At 43.3% G+C, this 15,972-nt stretch overlaps 1 protein-coding gene across 12 annotated transcripts in view; it reads left to right on the top strand.

Moving 5' to 3' along the window:
- EPHA5 (EPH receptor A5) overlaps positions 1–15,972 on the top strand; it is a 206,673-nt gene that overhangs the window by 93,423 nt on the left and 97,278 nt on the right. For 11 of the 12 annotated variants that reach the window (XM_084203890.1, XM_084203880.1, XM_084203887.1 and 8 more), the window contains exon 4: positions 12,130–12,285. The exons of the other annotated variant lie outside the window; for it this stretch is intronic. In XM_084203890.1, coding sequence (XP_084060016.1) covers positions 12,130–12,285 — 156 coding nt within the window. The remainder of the gene's footprint in view (positions 1–12,129; positions 12,286–15,972) is intronic. 12 annotated transcript variants of the gene reach the window in all.

Here is a 15,972-nt window from a genome sequence, read left to right as displayed (position 1 = left end):
AGTTATTTCCTCACAGGATGAAATACCCCCTGTTCTTCATGGCAGATACAGTTGGGGCAGTGGAGTCATTTTCAAATAGCACAGCAATTAATAAAGAAAGAAAAAATAATTTCACAGTCTGTTGTTAAATTAGCAATTCTTTAGTGTCTGGAGTTTCTGACAGAATTAATATGCACGCAGAAGCCTTGGGCAGCCTTGGTGCATATCATTTACCCAACAGCTGTAAGAGCCAAATGCAGAGACAAGGAGTGGTGCTTGATTTCAAGGGAAATACTGGAATTATCTGTCTAGTAATCATTTAGCAGCCTTGTTCTCAAATAATCCAGAAACATTTGGAGTTAGATTACCTCCCTCATTCTTTCAAGACAAATGTAGAAGAAACAGTGGCTGGAAAATAATGTGTTAAGTAACACGGGTGCAAAAAAAAGGCAGGGAGCAACATACATTTAAGCAAGGAGAAGAAAATATACAATAAAAGTGCAATAAATTTCCTGTGGATTGAAGGGGAGTATTTTTATAGCAGCTTTCTGCAAATTGAATGCATCTACATAAATAATGTAGCGACACATTTAATTGCAACTATTTATTTTTAAATTTGGCTGGGTGATGAGAGAATTTCTGCGTGGAATAATGAACCTTGTATTTTTACCACTTGCACAAATTTGAAAAAAAAATAAATTGTAGATGGTATTTGGGCTAAGTGTCAGAGCCACAGAAGTTTCTGGCAGCTCTCTAGTGCATCTGAAAAGAAACCAACATCCGAAAGTGCAACCATATGAAATGGATGCTAGATATCGGGGAGGCCAAGAGATTACGGGGAGGAGAATATTACCAGTCCATACTTGAGTCCAGAAACTTCTATTTGGTCTTTCAGTGCAGAATGTTCCTCTTCAAATAAAATAATTAATACTCGATGTTTTGCATTTGCCTTCTGCTGGCTCTGCTGGTGGTTTTCTCATTTTCAGGCTTTTTTCTCAAAAAAGCTAGTAACCTCTTTTTCCCTCTTGGTCTTTTTTGGGCCTTCTCTTCCTCATGACAAGACTGATTCTTCATGTTCTTCTGCAGTCTCTACATTTCAGGGCTGCTGAGAGGACAGGCAGCACCTTTCTGTGCCACCCTTTCCTGCTGGGTATCACAGGACATGCCACAGCCCTTGACCAGGCTTTGGAAACAAGGTGTGGAGCTGGAGCTGGCAATGAGGAGTGGCAAGCTGTTGAGAGTGGTGGTACATGAGACATAAGACCAGCAGGTTGCAATCTTTTTTCTTGAAAGACACAGGTATGCCAAACCAAGGGTGCAGTGCCCTTGTGCCTGTGCCACATGCTCCCTTTTCTCCCCTCTTGGTGTCTGCTAGTCTTCCCTTGAAGAAATACAACATGAATGGTTTCTGCAAAGCAGAAGGTTTGGGTTGGGTTTTTTCCCCCCAAGCTGCCTTAGAAAGACTGTTCAAGTTGATGCAATGCAAGGGTGCAGAGATGCAGCAAAAATTACAAATGAATGCAGTGCTGGGTTTCCAGGGCAAACAAGCTCATAAAGGCAATGCTTATTTCTTTAGGTACAGCTGGAGAGCCATGTGAGCTACATGTGAACAACAGTATTCCTTTATAATAGTTTGAGAATTAAATCTCCATAAATCAAGCTTTGGCAGCTCACAAACTTAAATAAAAAGCCTCTGAGAATGCCAGCATTGCTGCTGCAAAGTGTGCTTCAGGCTAGTACTTTATGGTGTGGGGAAATGGATTTGGCAGGAAGGACATCGTGGTAAGGCTTCATGTAGCAAGAGGGAAGGCAGTGTTTGCTTTGCTTCACTTTTTGCTTTATATGTGAATTTCTGGGACAGTTGCAAACAGCCATTTTTGGGGCAAGAACAAAGCCTTTGAGAAGAGGCAATGGACAGGGCTGTTAGCAGGATGTCTCTGCCCAATAGATGCTTTTCTCTTAAAAAAGGACTGTTTGTATGCAAAGTAATGTTTACATTATATGGAAAGTAATGTTTGTATGTCTGATAAAACATCATCTTGGGATATAACTGCATTTTTTTTTTCCCTCTGGGCTTTTGGGTTTTTTCTGACTGGGCTGGAGTCATGGCAGTTCTAGCCAGTTCATGGCAAGGATGACCCAACTCCAGCATCCAAAAGCCATTAGGCTCCCTGCCCAAATAGTATTGAGATTGGCTTCAAAACCAGGGGGTTCAAAGTGTCAAGTTACATTGTTTTATCTTGTGTTTGAGCCTGTTTTATAGGCAGCAAGTTTTCCTCCAGAAACAGGAGAGATGGTACTGAAATAAATTCTCTGATGGATTGTAACACAGAAGAAAAGGTCCCAGTGCTGTCTGGCTGGCATGGGAAGAGTCAGCAATGCCTCAGGTTGCCCTTTGTTGAACTTGCTCCTAAAGAGGAGCTGTTTGGTGGAGTTACTTGGCAAGGCAGATGAGCTGTAAAGTGTTGCAGTATTCATCTGACCCAAAGGGGTAGTTTAATCAACTTAACAAATAATCTCAGTATTTTTGAGTCTGGTTCTAATTAACCAGTCAGTCTGGTTAATTAAACTGAAATGATGAAGCACTCCATCTGCATGTGACAGGATAACTGATGTTTCTGTGCTCGGTTGTGTGTTTAGAGCTTGCTCAGCTTTCCTGGTTACATTTCTCAGGGTATTAATATTTGCCATGTCTTCCTTGCACACCCTCCTTGATTTGTGGCCTTCTAACAAGCCACAAGATGCCAGAGCATCTTGTGGTATGCATAGCAGGGCAGAATTTAGCTCAGTGAGCTCTCCTTTTGTAAGTCCAACCAGTGTGCTCCAGTGCAAAAGCCCATGAGGTGCCGTGGAAGGAGGCATGACTGAAGGGAGGTGGTCCCCAGGAGATATGTCCATGCTTCCTTCTGTACCCCTCTCAGCTGCCTGCCCATGGCAAAATTGGCTAGCATCACCTGTACCTTAAATTTGCAGTGACAACAAAATACCCCAACAAAAACCATACACCAAGAAACATCACTTCCCCAAAGTCATTGTTCTGTGCATAAACCCATTTAGCACGCTTTGTTCTGTCAAAACTCTGGATAAATCCTTCCTATCTTTTTTTGGTCAGGACTATAAAAGATCCATCTCCATCGCCCTCTGATGGAATCTGAATAGATGTGTCTGGAGTGACATATGTTCAGCCATAAATTACAGAGGAACAATTTTAAACCAAATTGTCTACAGCCAATCCTGCCGAATTTACCTCCTGAGACAGATGATCATAAAGCTAGAAGCAAACAAGCCCTTAAACATTTGATGCCAGCTTTGAAAGAATCCTTCTGAGTAGGTGTTAGCAGCACTGTAGATTGGTGGGATGCTGCCTGTTTTGGACCAAATAGTCAGCAGGAAAGGCTGGTTTTATACCAGCAAGAAATCTTGTTCACACAGACGAAGTTAAGCAAGGTAGAGCCAATTGGAGGGAAACATTTTAAGAATTTTTAATTCTCTTTACTGTCTGCCTATGTACAGTTTATTAGTTCAGGCTAAATCCTTAAAATGTTGGTAGAGGAAACACACATGGCATAAATCATCAAAATAAATCCTCCCAATCATCATATTTCTTAACCACAGTGTCTTGCAGTTGTCCAAACCACAGCATAATTAAAGAATGTTTCTGTCTTTGCCGGTTGGGCTCCAGAGCCTTATGGCAGACTGAACCATAAGACTAAAACCCTTTCATTGTAGTATTGTGCCAGCAAACATATAGCTTTGAAGAGCCCTATTTTCCAGGGGATTTTGCCAACTGATCTTTGCATTACTGTCTGTAATAGGTGTACACAGATGGACACGGCGGTTTTGGCTGCATCATTTTCAAGTTTGATCCTGTCCCCCCAGCTGCCTTTAGGGACGAGGCTTGTTATTGCTATTCAGCCAATGCTGCTGTGGAACTCGAGGGAGTTCTGTGCCTTGTCCATCAATCCTCCCCTCGCTTAGCACACACTGCAGCTTGAATGTTTAAGTCGCCATTGGCATAACAAAGGATAACCCGGGTGCGTGTCTTTGTGTGCAGAAAGCCCAAAATAGACCCCTGTGCCTCTTGGATTATGTGTGGAGCCGGGCATCTTCAGTTATGTTTATGAGCGTGAGGAAACAAATGGGTCTGTGCTGCCTTCTGTGTCTTAAGTTGTATTTTTCCTTTAGGTGCAGCGCTGTAAATCATGGCTTCCTCTGTTTAAGGGAGTAAAATGATTTCAGTTTGTCTTCATTAAAAAAAACGAAGACAGTAATTTAGGAGTAATTAAAGTGCATCTTTGTCCCACACCCCAGAGAGCAAAGTGAAGATACACAGATAGATTTTTGTGGACCTAGAGATTTGTGAAGATACCTAATTTATAAATATGATTGATAGGCAGAAAATCTGCAGCAACAGGATATGGACTTCCTTTTTTATTGTAAGCCAGATAGTTGGGGTTCAGTGAGATCAACCTCGATCTGTCCCTTGTAGCCAGAGAGCAAGGAAGACTGCAGGTGCTGCCCGTGCTGAGAGCTGAAGGAGCCCTTGAACATGCTTGCAAGAGCATGCAGCTGCTGGTCACAGAAATTTTGGGTTTGCTAGGAAATGACACTTCACCTTAAGTGCTTTCTCTAGAAATGTACCAGTATCTCTCAGGTTTCTTCTGGACAGGTAAGTTTGGCACAAAGGAAGACCCCGCAAAACCAAAGCACAGCTGCCTAGCCCAGCAGTTGGCACAGGGAGGCAAGCCTGTGCAGTGCTAAATGCTTTTGAAAAATCTTCTGTTTCCCCTAAGACCATTTATTTTCCATAGCTTGCTTTCCTTCTGTGAAATCAACCCAAATGATAGTGTGGGTTTGCATATATGCCAGTATAAATCTCTTTCCTTGCTCCTCCATCACGCTGCTGAGAGTTTAGGCTTGACTCAGGTTTTGCCTCATTGATTGCTTTAAAATCTTCTTTAGAGCAAAGTCAGAATGTGCAGAAATATAGCCCATTAAGATACTAATGTAAGCATGAGCGTTTTCAAATGTGTTGTGTTCTAGGTATTTTTATGTCTTGAATTACTTGGGAATTTGATGAATTTTTCAGAGCGATGCCATGTGATAAAGTTTTATACCATTTAGAAGAAAGACATTAATGTCATTAGTGGCAGTTAATTCTTAGTTTTCTAGCAACTACAGTTATGTCATAAATTATTGTGTGACAATTTAGCGAGCCACGTGGTAGAAAAAAGTGGTATTCCAGAGGAAGGAACTGAAAGCACTAACTTATTTATATTCTAGTTTTTAAGGTTGTTTTTGTATTCAGAGCTAGAGCTGATTTCAATGCAGAGTGGAAATAATTCAGCCTGAGTTAGTGAGGGGTTGGGCAGGATAGCATCAAAAGACAATGTTTTCTTAGAACAAAAGAAAAAAGGCTTTAAAGAATATGTCCCATTTGAGATGCATGAATTGCTTGAGATCCAAGCTGGAGGCTGAGTCTCTTTTTTTCGAAGTGCAGGGCCTGTAGATGCCTCACTTGTCCAGCAAGCTCCAGGACATCATTGAAAAGGACCTTTTGCAGCTCTTGGACTGCAGCATTGAGTGCTGGGCCTCCTGAAAGATGCTGGCCAGTCTGCTGGATTGAAGTGAACCGGCAGCTTCAAATTACAATGTTTTATTAGTGGGTATTTTATTCAATTCCCTTCAAATCCCCAAGGCGTGCTGCAGGAAGCAACATAGCACTATTGCAGATGGAAGGGACCAAGCCTAAAAGAGATATAATTCGGGGCATTTTACACATTTTTCTGTAGCTTTGTAGCTTTGGCAGCAATTTCAGCGTTAGCCTGCAGTTCAGGATAGCTTATAGGGAGGGCTGGATTAGTTCTTGGGAGCCTGCTTGTGAATTCTGCAGAAGGATGCTCTGTGGTGGGTTGCTGTAGTTCTTGAAATACTTTTTAGAAGAGCTTGGCATTCCTATGTTTATGCTTGTTGGGAGACATGAAGACAGTCCGTTGTGGTTTTCTGTTTTGTTTTTTCTTGTAAGTAAAAGAGCGTGTCAGGAGCGCAAGCTGAGGCTTGGAGCCTCTCAGCATTTTAATTGATTCCACATTGTAAAGACTGTACCTCACTAAACCCTTTTATAGGTTTTGGACACATCTAAGAGGCAGCAGCACCCTCTTCTCAGTGCAAACACTTCAAGGCATGGCAGCTCCAGAGAACAGGGGTTGATTTATTTGTAGCTTGTTTTTGCTCAGATCCTTCAACTCTCAAGGCATATTTCCTGCACCAGAGCAATGTGCTAATGAAAGCAGAGCTGATGGGCTACAGAGCTGAAAACACACACACACACACACACACACATGCACATCCCTCCATATCCTGCTTGTGGTTCAGCAGAGAGCTGCCTCATTGTGGACTGTGGGTCTGTCTATGGGGCAGAGAGTTTTACACTGTGCTTACTTTTAAAAGCTGTGACAATGTGAGCTGTGTGTCCCTGTCTGAAGAAATTGGCAGTCTGAAAGGCAAATGGGACTGAGGATGTGAAGGAGAAGCCAGGAGGCTTTCCAGGCTGTGGAGGAAACCTCAGCCAGATAGCCTGTGCTCCATCTAGGGTAGGCATCCTTATTCTCATTAATTTTTGTTAGATTTAGTCTTTTATCTTTATTTATGGATTAGTGGCACTACCTTATGAGTTACACTTGTGGTTCTGATTACTATGGAGACTAATTTGGTGCTCTGCAAGGGAGACAGTGTAATTCCTGTTTGAGTTTTATGTTCTGGGACATATAAAAGGTCACTTTTAAGCACTTAAGTACTGCGAGCTTATCCTCCCAGCATCACAAGAGTGTGAAGAGAGTAAGAAGTTGAACCTTTTTTATATCTCCTGGGGTTTCAAGGCTTATGGGGTCTCATGTTTCCTGGCTTCTCTCTCTACAGGGACAAAACTGGAATTCCCACTAATATTAGTTATAGGATAAAGAGACCGATAGAGTATCCTACAAGCAGCTGGCTGACGTTTCACATTATCCCTTGTTCTCGTGGGACTCTCTAACTTCCTGGGTGTCTGCTAGAAACTCAGCACAGTGGAGAGAAGGCTGTCTAGGAGGTTCCTGGAGTGTGTGGAATATTAACTTACACACACACCTGGTGAGTGAGCCTACCAGGGGCAGTGCCCTGCTGGACCTGCTGCTTATGAAGAGAGTAGGGCTGGTAGGAGATGTGATGGTCGAAGGCCACCTTGGGCATTGTGACCAAGGAGTTATAAAGTGTTCAATTCTTGGTGAAGTAAGGAAAGGTGTCTACAAAACCTGCCTTGGCCTTCCAGAGGGCAGACTTTGGCCTGTTCAGGACACCAGTTCAGATACAGTGCTTAATAACAAAAGGGTCCAAGAAGGCTGGACATACTTTAGGAAGGAAATCATCTGACTGGCAGCTGGTGACAGGATGGGAGGAAATGGCTTCAGGCTGCACCAGGTGAGATTCAGGTTGAACATCCGGAATAATTTCTTCACTGGAAGGGTTTTCAAGCATTAAAACTGGCTTCCCAGGGAAGTGGTGGCATCACCATCCCTAGGAGTGTTCAAGAAATGACTGGATGTGGCACTTGGTGCGATGGTTTAGTTGACGTGGTGGTGTTCGGTGACAGGTTGGACTCAGTGATCTTGGAGGTCTTTTCCAGCCTTAATAATTCTGTGATAGCTGGGGGGTTTTACTGACATGGTCATGTGAGATGTGGCTTCCAGCATGTGTTGCCTTGGGTCAGTGTGCAGCAGAGGCATGGGGGAGCTGGAGAGGAAAGTAGCCCTGCCTGCTGGCTGCAGTCTTCAGCAAAGCTCGGGGAAAGGATGGTTCCAGGGATGCAGCCGCAAATCACTGGATGTTAAGGCTTGCAGAATACAGTCTGGCAAGCTGTCCCAGCTGCTCGGTGTTACTGGCTTGTTCTCCCATCTTTTTGCTTTGTCTCCTCACCAGTACTCTCTGTCTCTAGTACTGGTGCAGCACATTCAGCATGTTGTTGGCAGAGGCTAGTTTTCATTGTAAGAGGACCAGTGGTTCTACCTCCATCCACCCACATTTCTTCCAGGAGCCAGTGTCCTTCAGCATGGCTCTTGTGGGCTCCCCTCTGCAAGGTACAGAGACAGTTTCTAATCCAGTTGCTGTTGGTTTCAGGGATCAGCTCAGGCCATTGCAATCCCAAGATGCTCTTGCTGCCATCCTTCACCATGGCCATCTCTCTCTGGCCCCTTTAAAGAGGCTGCACAGATGTTAATGCTCTGTGCATGCTGCATTTTGTGGTTGCTATTAAAAATAAAAAGAGTGAAATTGATTTGCTAATAATGGATGTGCTACTAACAGAAACACATCCCACTTGTACCTAACACTAGCAGGTTGTTTATGGCGTATTTGCTGTCTCTAAAAATAATAATTTTTTTCTAGCAACCGATTTAATTTAAAGACTATTTTCACACATCACTGGCTGTTAATCAGTTAAAGAGTTTTAATATTAAGAAGAAAGAAGCAGATCTCATCAACAGCTTCAAACTTGATTTCATTTCTTTTCAGCTGGCTTGCTGCAGATTAGGGGGAGCCTTAAGCTCATCTTATTTCTCCTGCTTTCCTATCCCCTTTAAAAGAGAGATAGCACCATTATCTGTATGACTGTACTGTGCTAGTTCTGTGTATCCTTTCAATGGCTGCTGACTTAAAAATACTGAGATAAAAATATAAGAAGACTATAATATGATTTAATTAAGAATTAAACACTAGACACCCATGTAATTTAAATAAAGTCATGTATACTTCATGAAGAGATTATAAGATTGACTGTCAGAGGAGGAATGGTAAGATAAGAGACCAAAACCCAGGATACATGCAAGGTAAGTTGGTTTAGGCCCCATTCTGCTCTGAAACAAATTTGCAAAATGTCTGAGACATTGCCACCAGTGGCAGAAAATGGGCAGGGTACCAGCTGCTGCTTTTGGCTGTTCAGCCCAGCAAAGACTATGCTCATCCCCCTGCTGTGATACTTGCTCTGCAGTGTGGAGGCGTAGGTGCCCCTGGGTCAGCTTTCATCTAAGCAGGGTCTGTCCCATCTCAGCATCTCTGTCTGTTACAGGATTGCTGCTTGAACATCTCACAGGCTGTCCTCTCCTCTGTGTTGTGTGCAAAGCAAACACAGGAAAGGATGCCAAGGGAAGTGTTGTAGTAGATGCATGCTGTGCCTGAGACACCCATGCAGCTACAGCTGCTTCTGTTCTTGAGTGTGGTAGTGCAAGTGTGGCTTCCATCAGGAGCTGCTGGTCATGAGAGCCTGGAAGACTGTGCTGAGGAGCCCTGAAAGTCCCCCTGTCCTCCCCAAAGCATCTGTTTCAGGTGTGTGGATTCTTCTTGCATTGATTTCGATTTTCTATACTCCCCTTTTTTGCATAGCCCATCTCCTGTTCCTGAATTCTTCCTTTCTAACTGACACGGGAATATTTCACCTTGGTCCAACAGGATGCTGCTCTGCTGCCTGTTTGTTTTGAGAACTCATGCTGAAATCTTCAGTGTAACATAGTGCTCTTGAACATTCCTCCTCATACTTTTTGAATATAAATGGGACTTACCTGACCCATGAGAGCCCGCAGTTTATAAAAATTTAGTCTAGTTCAGATCTATTTCACATCTCTCATTAAAACACGGGTTATTTGCCTTGTGCCTCTCTTGGCTCCATATTTATTTATGAAAACCACATGTTCCCTTTGAGCAGAGGTACGTATTGTACCATCATCAACAAGCTACACCTCGTTTCAAATCTATCAAGGAAAACTTATTTTGCATTTGCTGCTTTGCACAAAATAGAAGCACAGCAAACTCTTGTGCTGTAATGATTTTCTGTCTGTCTTGATAAAACATAATGAGATAAATTCAGGTCCTTTTTTGAGGGCTAATTACATTGAGTACACAATAGATACGCACTGCTGTCATTACATGTTGCACATTTTCGTGCTTTCATTTCCCCACCTCTGATGTCTGCGTGTGCAAGGGTGTTTGATTTGCCCTTGAAATACAAATTGTGGGCTAGAGAGGAACCATTTGGTGGTCTGCTCTCCCAGCAGACTCTCCAGAGACTCTGTAACAGACCTTGCTGTTGGTAGGGCAGTATTTGAAGGTGATTGTAAAGTAAATAAAAGAATTTAAGTATGTGCTGGAAACTGAGGGATGTGCTATAAAGCATGAGGGCAGCTTGTGATGAGTCTGCTAAAAGCCATCAAGCACAGATTCAGCCCTAGATCTGTTCACTGCTCCTGGTGTCTGGGCACCAAGCAGAACAAGCGTGCACTGCAAATGGGTACCACAGCTTAGGAATGGAACGCTAGCTGGATGATGAGCAATTTTGGAAAACAGGTTTTTAAAACCTGTAATTCCCTCCAGTCCAACCAATTGTTCTCTGCCTGTGTTGTGGGAAGAAAGGGAAGCTGTGGAACAGAGTGGGAGGGTGCTGGTTTGGGGAGGTCAGAAGGGAGCTGATGACCCCAGGCTGATCAGTACAGCAGGCAGAGAGGCTGCAGATCCATGGGGGTGTCCTGGCAGCCTGTGCTGAGCTGGGGACCTGCTCAGGGCTGCGTGGTGCCTGCTCTGAGAGGTGCAGAGTCCAGGCAAGGCTCTGGAGGTGGGGTCTGGGGGAGATCTGCTGGATGCCCTTGAATCACACATTTGATGCATGAGTGATCTTCCTCACCAAAGACCGACAGTTCAGCTCTGGGAGTTGGGAATGGATGTGCAAGGGTCTCACCTTTGGTGCCGAAACTACTGACGTCAAAGGAAGGATGTCAAGGGAGTTTCTCTGGTACTGCAGGAAGTAGAGCCAACTTTAGAAGCAGTTGTCCTAGTTGGTCCATCAGAGGAAAGGGAGCACTAGTAAAAACCTATACTTTACCTACAGTGAAGATGAATTCTGTCATCACTTGCTGAGTTTTAGCGCATGCTGTGATTGTCTGGGACATTCCTGATGGGATAATATTAATGCTTTCACTGTGAACTCATTTCCTTTGCAAGCTAATTACAACTGGGAGAGTTTGAATGCAGATGGAAAGGCTCTGGGGTTTACAGGTAACTTCTTCAAGTCTGCTAGCAGATCTGTGCATCATTAATATCATACTGGGCAGAAATATTTTAAAGCAATTCAGAAGGAAGAAAGGTAACAGTAGTTTAGTGCTGCTTTAACATGTCTCCATGCCTCTGCTGTTTGAGACAAACAGAAAATCAACATTTCCTCCTTTTGCCAACAGTGCATTTGTAATTCTGTATATAATGGTATGATACAGAGCCAGCTGGGTTTTTTCCTAAAAAAAGACTTGCAAAACTGTGGCTATCACTGCTTCTGGCTGAGTGTGCACACACAGGTGAAGTGCAGAAAGCTTTGCATAGGTGAAAAAGCACTTGTTTCAGGAGGATGAAAACAAGATATTACTGTATTCATTTCAAACTACTTAAAAAAAAATCCCAAGCTACAATCCCATAGCTGTGGATTTGTAAGAAAAAAAGTAGCTCTCAGATCAAGTCCTTGTGCCTCATCATGCATATGTATTGGAGTTGAAAGAAATATCTTGTATGGTTAGCATGGCTGGTTCAGACTATACCCAGAACAGCCTGTCATATGGAGCACTTTAAAATTCCTCACAGGTTTGCAGGGGGAGAGACCCTAGGGAAGTAGCCTTATCACAGTGTCTTAAAGATGTCAATCTTGAGATCCCCTCCACCACTGTGTTGCTGTTTGTTTGCTGAGACATTGATTTCTGGGTGTAGAACATCTTAAACAAAAAAACCATGAAATGTATTTTACCTGTTTTCCTAAGACTGAATGGAAAAAAAAAAATCCACAGTAATGTTTTCTAAAGCAGAGCCCAGATGATGTTACCTCTAATGCATTCAACAAGGAAAATAAATATCCAGCAATGGCAGATGCTAGGGGGAAGAAATAATCAACAAATTCACATTTTCTTTTCATGCAGATATTTAAGTATGCGCTATCTGCTAGTAGCATAGACTGTTTTAAAATATGCAAACTCAATAGCTCGTGAGTATTTGTCTGTTTTATAGCTGAAGATATGGGGTTTTTTTAAAAGGAAATGTGAAGAGACTAATTTTATGATGGAAGAGCTTAGCCTGTGGTTCTTCTTTTCACAGTATGCAGACCTGGGTTCTTCAAAGCTTCACCCCACAGTCCATCCTGCAGCAAATGTCCCCCTCACAGCTACACACTTGATGAAGCATCCACATCTTGCCTGTGTGAAGAACACTATTTTAGGAAGGAATCAGACCCACCTACAATGGCCTGTACAAGTAAGCATGTGCTTATAGGGTTGTTTTTAATCCTTTCAAGCTGTTGCTGTGCTGTGACTAGACATTATGATACTAACTAATGTGCTTTTTCAGACTGGAGTCTGAGCTAGTCTTGACACACTTGTACTGTCACCGTCATTGTCCACCGTCCTTTGGGTTACACCAGAAGAGGCTTCTCAGTGCTTTTTGCTTTGGAAGCTGGCATCCAAGCCAGGAAGAGGTTTTGTAATGAGCCAATGCTCTGTCTGTCCCCCTGCAGTGCTGGCACCAGACATCCCTGTCAGTGTGTGCTTGGGCACCAGCGTGGGGCACGCACGCGGAATTCACTCTGGGAAGTCCTTGCCAGCAGTGGGCTTGGATGGAATCTCCCTGGTCCTGCTTGGTGTCATCCCATAGCTCATTTTCAGTAAACAAGCTGGGAGAGAGCCCTGTCTTTCCAGTCTGCCTGGAGATGGTCGCTCTTCCCAAAACTCTGTGAGGGAAGCTGCTTCTGCAAAATGTAGAACTTATCCCCTGGGTGTTGGGGGTGGGCAGTGTAACAGGCACATTGGGCTACTGGGACTTCAGGGTGGAGTTCATGTAAGCAGAATCACTAATTTTACCCTTCTCCTGCCATCCATGAGCTGTCCTGTCAGCTGTACCTTGAAAGTCCCTTGTTCAGTTTATGTTTCAGATACTTAAGGCCACAATTTCCATGCCCCCACCTAGTCCTGCTGAGCGCAGCACAGATCTGAGCTGGGACTGTCTCGCTCCAAATGTAACTTTTGTGGTGCAGAAGTGGTTGAAAATTACTGTAATGGAGTTGAACTAGTGGTGCAGGAGCAATTGGGGCTTCCAAGAAACTCAAGCAATGGAGGAAAAAGTAGGTTTATGACTCCATACTCAGAGCCACTGGACAATGGTGCAGTGGTGACTTCCATACTTTGCATCCTGTAGAGATGGTAGCAGCTTTTGTGCCTTTCCCAGTGAGTACAGATGTCCTTCCTATCTCCCCATCTTTCCACTTCAAAAAGAGAAAGAAAAAGTCTGTTCCTGTTGGAGACACACTCTCTCAAAGGAAACTGCCCTTGGCAGCTCTCCGCTTGCCTGCAGGAGGCACTTGGAGCAGAATTGGGCCCCTTGAACTCTGCCTTTGATTTTCACCAGGCAAAGGAGCATGGCTGTTGGAAGCTGTGCTGCAGGGAAGGAGAAGGCAGCCTTAGGCAGCATTGGAGTCACTGGTGCTGTCAGATCAAAGAGGTCTGGGGGGTGAGTCATGCGAGCACTTCCCAGTTTATTAAATAGGTGTGCCAGAGTCTTTTGAGGCATAGCTAGGGTGGGTTATAGCATGAAAAATCTGATACCAGCACTTCTTGATGTTCATTTTAGCCCTTGGCCTGACTTAAAAAACGCCAATAAATGTGGTCCAGCATGGTATTGGGAAACACACTGAGCTCTGGAACACTCGTAAAGTCGGCTTTTCTGTGCAGACAGAGCCAGAGCCAGCAACTGAGAGAGTCACGCCAGACTCTGGTGTCGGCTGTGCCCCCTGCCCACCACCAGTGGGGCTGCTCTCTGCCCTTCTCAGAAGGGAAAGGTGCACATGCAGTCTGTCCTGCTGGTGCTTTAGCCAGGGAAGGAGCTGCCATCCCAGAGGAGGATGTTTATGCATGCCTATGGCCTGAGCAGCATCGGCAGGGTTTGGAGAGGCACAAGCAAGTGAGGTGAACTACTCCTGTTAAAAAGAAATGAAGTTCAAGAGCCTGTGTCTCCCAGGTTTCTGTGCAGTTATAACCCTCTAGGTGAAGGCTGTAATTTCCAACTCTGCAAATGCCATGGGATTTTCTTTTTATGTTTTTTTGGGGATTTTGTGCTTATTTATTGGTGGTGACAGTCTGAGTTTGTTGGCTTATACTGTTTGTGTGGTTTTCTTTCAGTGTGGGTTTTGCTTTTGTTTTGAGAGCTTAATGTAAGCTAGTTTAAAGCCCAGACGTGGTGCCTGAAGCTGTGTTAGGATATGGCTTGGCAGGGTACAGAGTCCTTCTGGGGCAAATGAGAAGTTTAATACCCATCAAGGTGCAGCTCAGCTTCTCCTTCCCACTGCAAACCCCAGAGCCACAGCTGAGGACATTGCAGCACCTCTGCTGGCATTCATGCCTACCACCCCAAAAGCAGGGTGGAATATCTGAGCCTTCTCCATGTGCTTCTGTCACCCTCACCTTCCCCATGCATCTTTTCTTAGGATCTTGTCCTAATACTGCTCTCTTTGTGCTGAAGGTGATGAGGAGGGCTCCATGTGCTGTGCCAGCTCAGCAGCAGGGGTGGCAGATTTTGGCAGGGGCAGTACAGAGTAGGTAGCAACAGTGGTGTTCTAAACCAGTCCAGTTGTATCTGCAAGGCAACAGCTCATCATGAGCTAAAACAAAAGTGAGAGAGACTTGAGTCATGAGTGGTAGGAAAATATTGCAAGGGTTTTTTTTAATGTTTTTATTATTTATTGCCACAGAAGTTAATAATATTCATAGGATTCCTTCAACAAGAAATGCAGTTAATTTTAGAGAATACATCAATGTTTGTTTTCACATCTACACCTGCAAAGTCCCCTTGCCACTCGGTATAGCTGTAAAATCACATTTTCTTAATTTAAAGTGAATGTTTTTCAGTTCCAAGCTGCATGAGTCTCCCCACCACCACCACCAGCATCACTAAAGAAAACTAGCTGCTATATCACTGTCACTTGCTCAGTTAAGTACAGGGTGAGGGAGGAATACATTTCTGTTCAATTTTTCCAGTTTCTTAAGTATGTTTTATAAGTAATGATTGGTAATTTTGAAACTAATAGTGCTGTGATGCAGTCTGAAATAATTAGTGCTCTCAGACAAAAAAGAAAAAAATTTGGTCCTGATGGATATTTGAGAATTCTCTTAATATTATTATGCATCTTCCAGGAAGTAATTGCATTTTATTTCTTCTTAACTAAGTAATCTTAGCTTCAGTTCCTTGCACAACATCTCTTAAAAACCAAAACAGTTCCACCCTTTTCTTTTCTCCTCATGTCTCTTACAAGTAGCCTTATAACAATAAGGCTCAGTGCATGTTGGGGAAATATTTGTAGTATTATGACATATGGGACAAATTGAAGACTTTATTGTATTTACTGTAATAGTCTACATGCAAAAACTTTACAGTTAACTTTGAGTGTTTACATACATATCTTCAGAGTAATTTCTCTCTTAGGTTATATTTTTAAAATATGTGCATCAGTAAACCACAGGTTTGCTGTCCATCAAGGAAAATACCAATATTTTTGTTTTCAGAAAGTGTTTGCCTCTTGTCAGAAAACTGTGGTGCAAAAGGAGTGAATCTGAGGGTATAAAGTAGCAAATTCAAAAATACATCTATCTTTTTAAAAGTCAGTAGACTAATATCTGTGCCCTTGACAGCAGGAGCTTAGAAATTAAAGCAGACCACCTTAGCATATCTAGGGCCTCCCTATTCTGAAGGTGAAACACCTTTTTGTTCTCCCAGCTGGGGTTTAGCCAAGTTTTATTCAGGTACAGCTTCAGGACCTTTCTACAGCTAAAGACCTTTCTCTGAGGCCCTGTGAGAACACTAATTTTATAGGTTACAAAAGCCAGTTTTAAAGCATTTCCACTGAAGCTGATGTTTTTAAGCCTTCAAGAAGAGTAGCTGACTTTTCTGTACAAA

The sequence above is a fragment of the Fringilla coelebs genome (assembly GCF_963513975.1).
Source record: "Fringilla coelebs genome assembly, chromosome: 4".
Taxonomy (NCBI): domain Eukaryota; kingdom Metazoa; phylum Chordata; class Aves; order Passeriformes; family Fringillidae; genus Fringilla; species Fringilla coelebs.
Note: the sequence above shows the minus strand (reverse complement) of the source record. Positions and strands in the feature narration are given on the sequence as shown.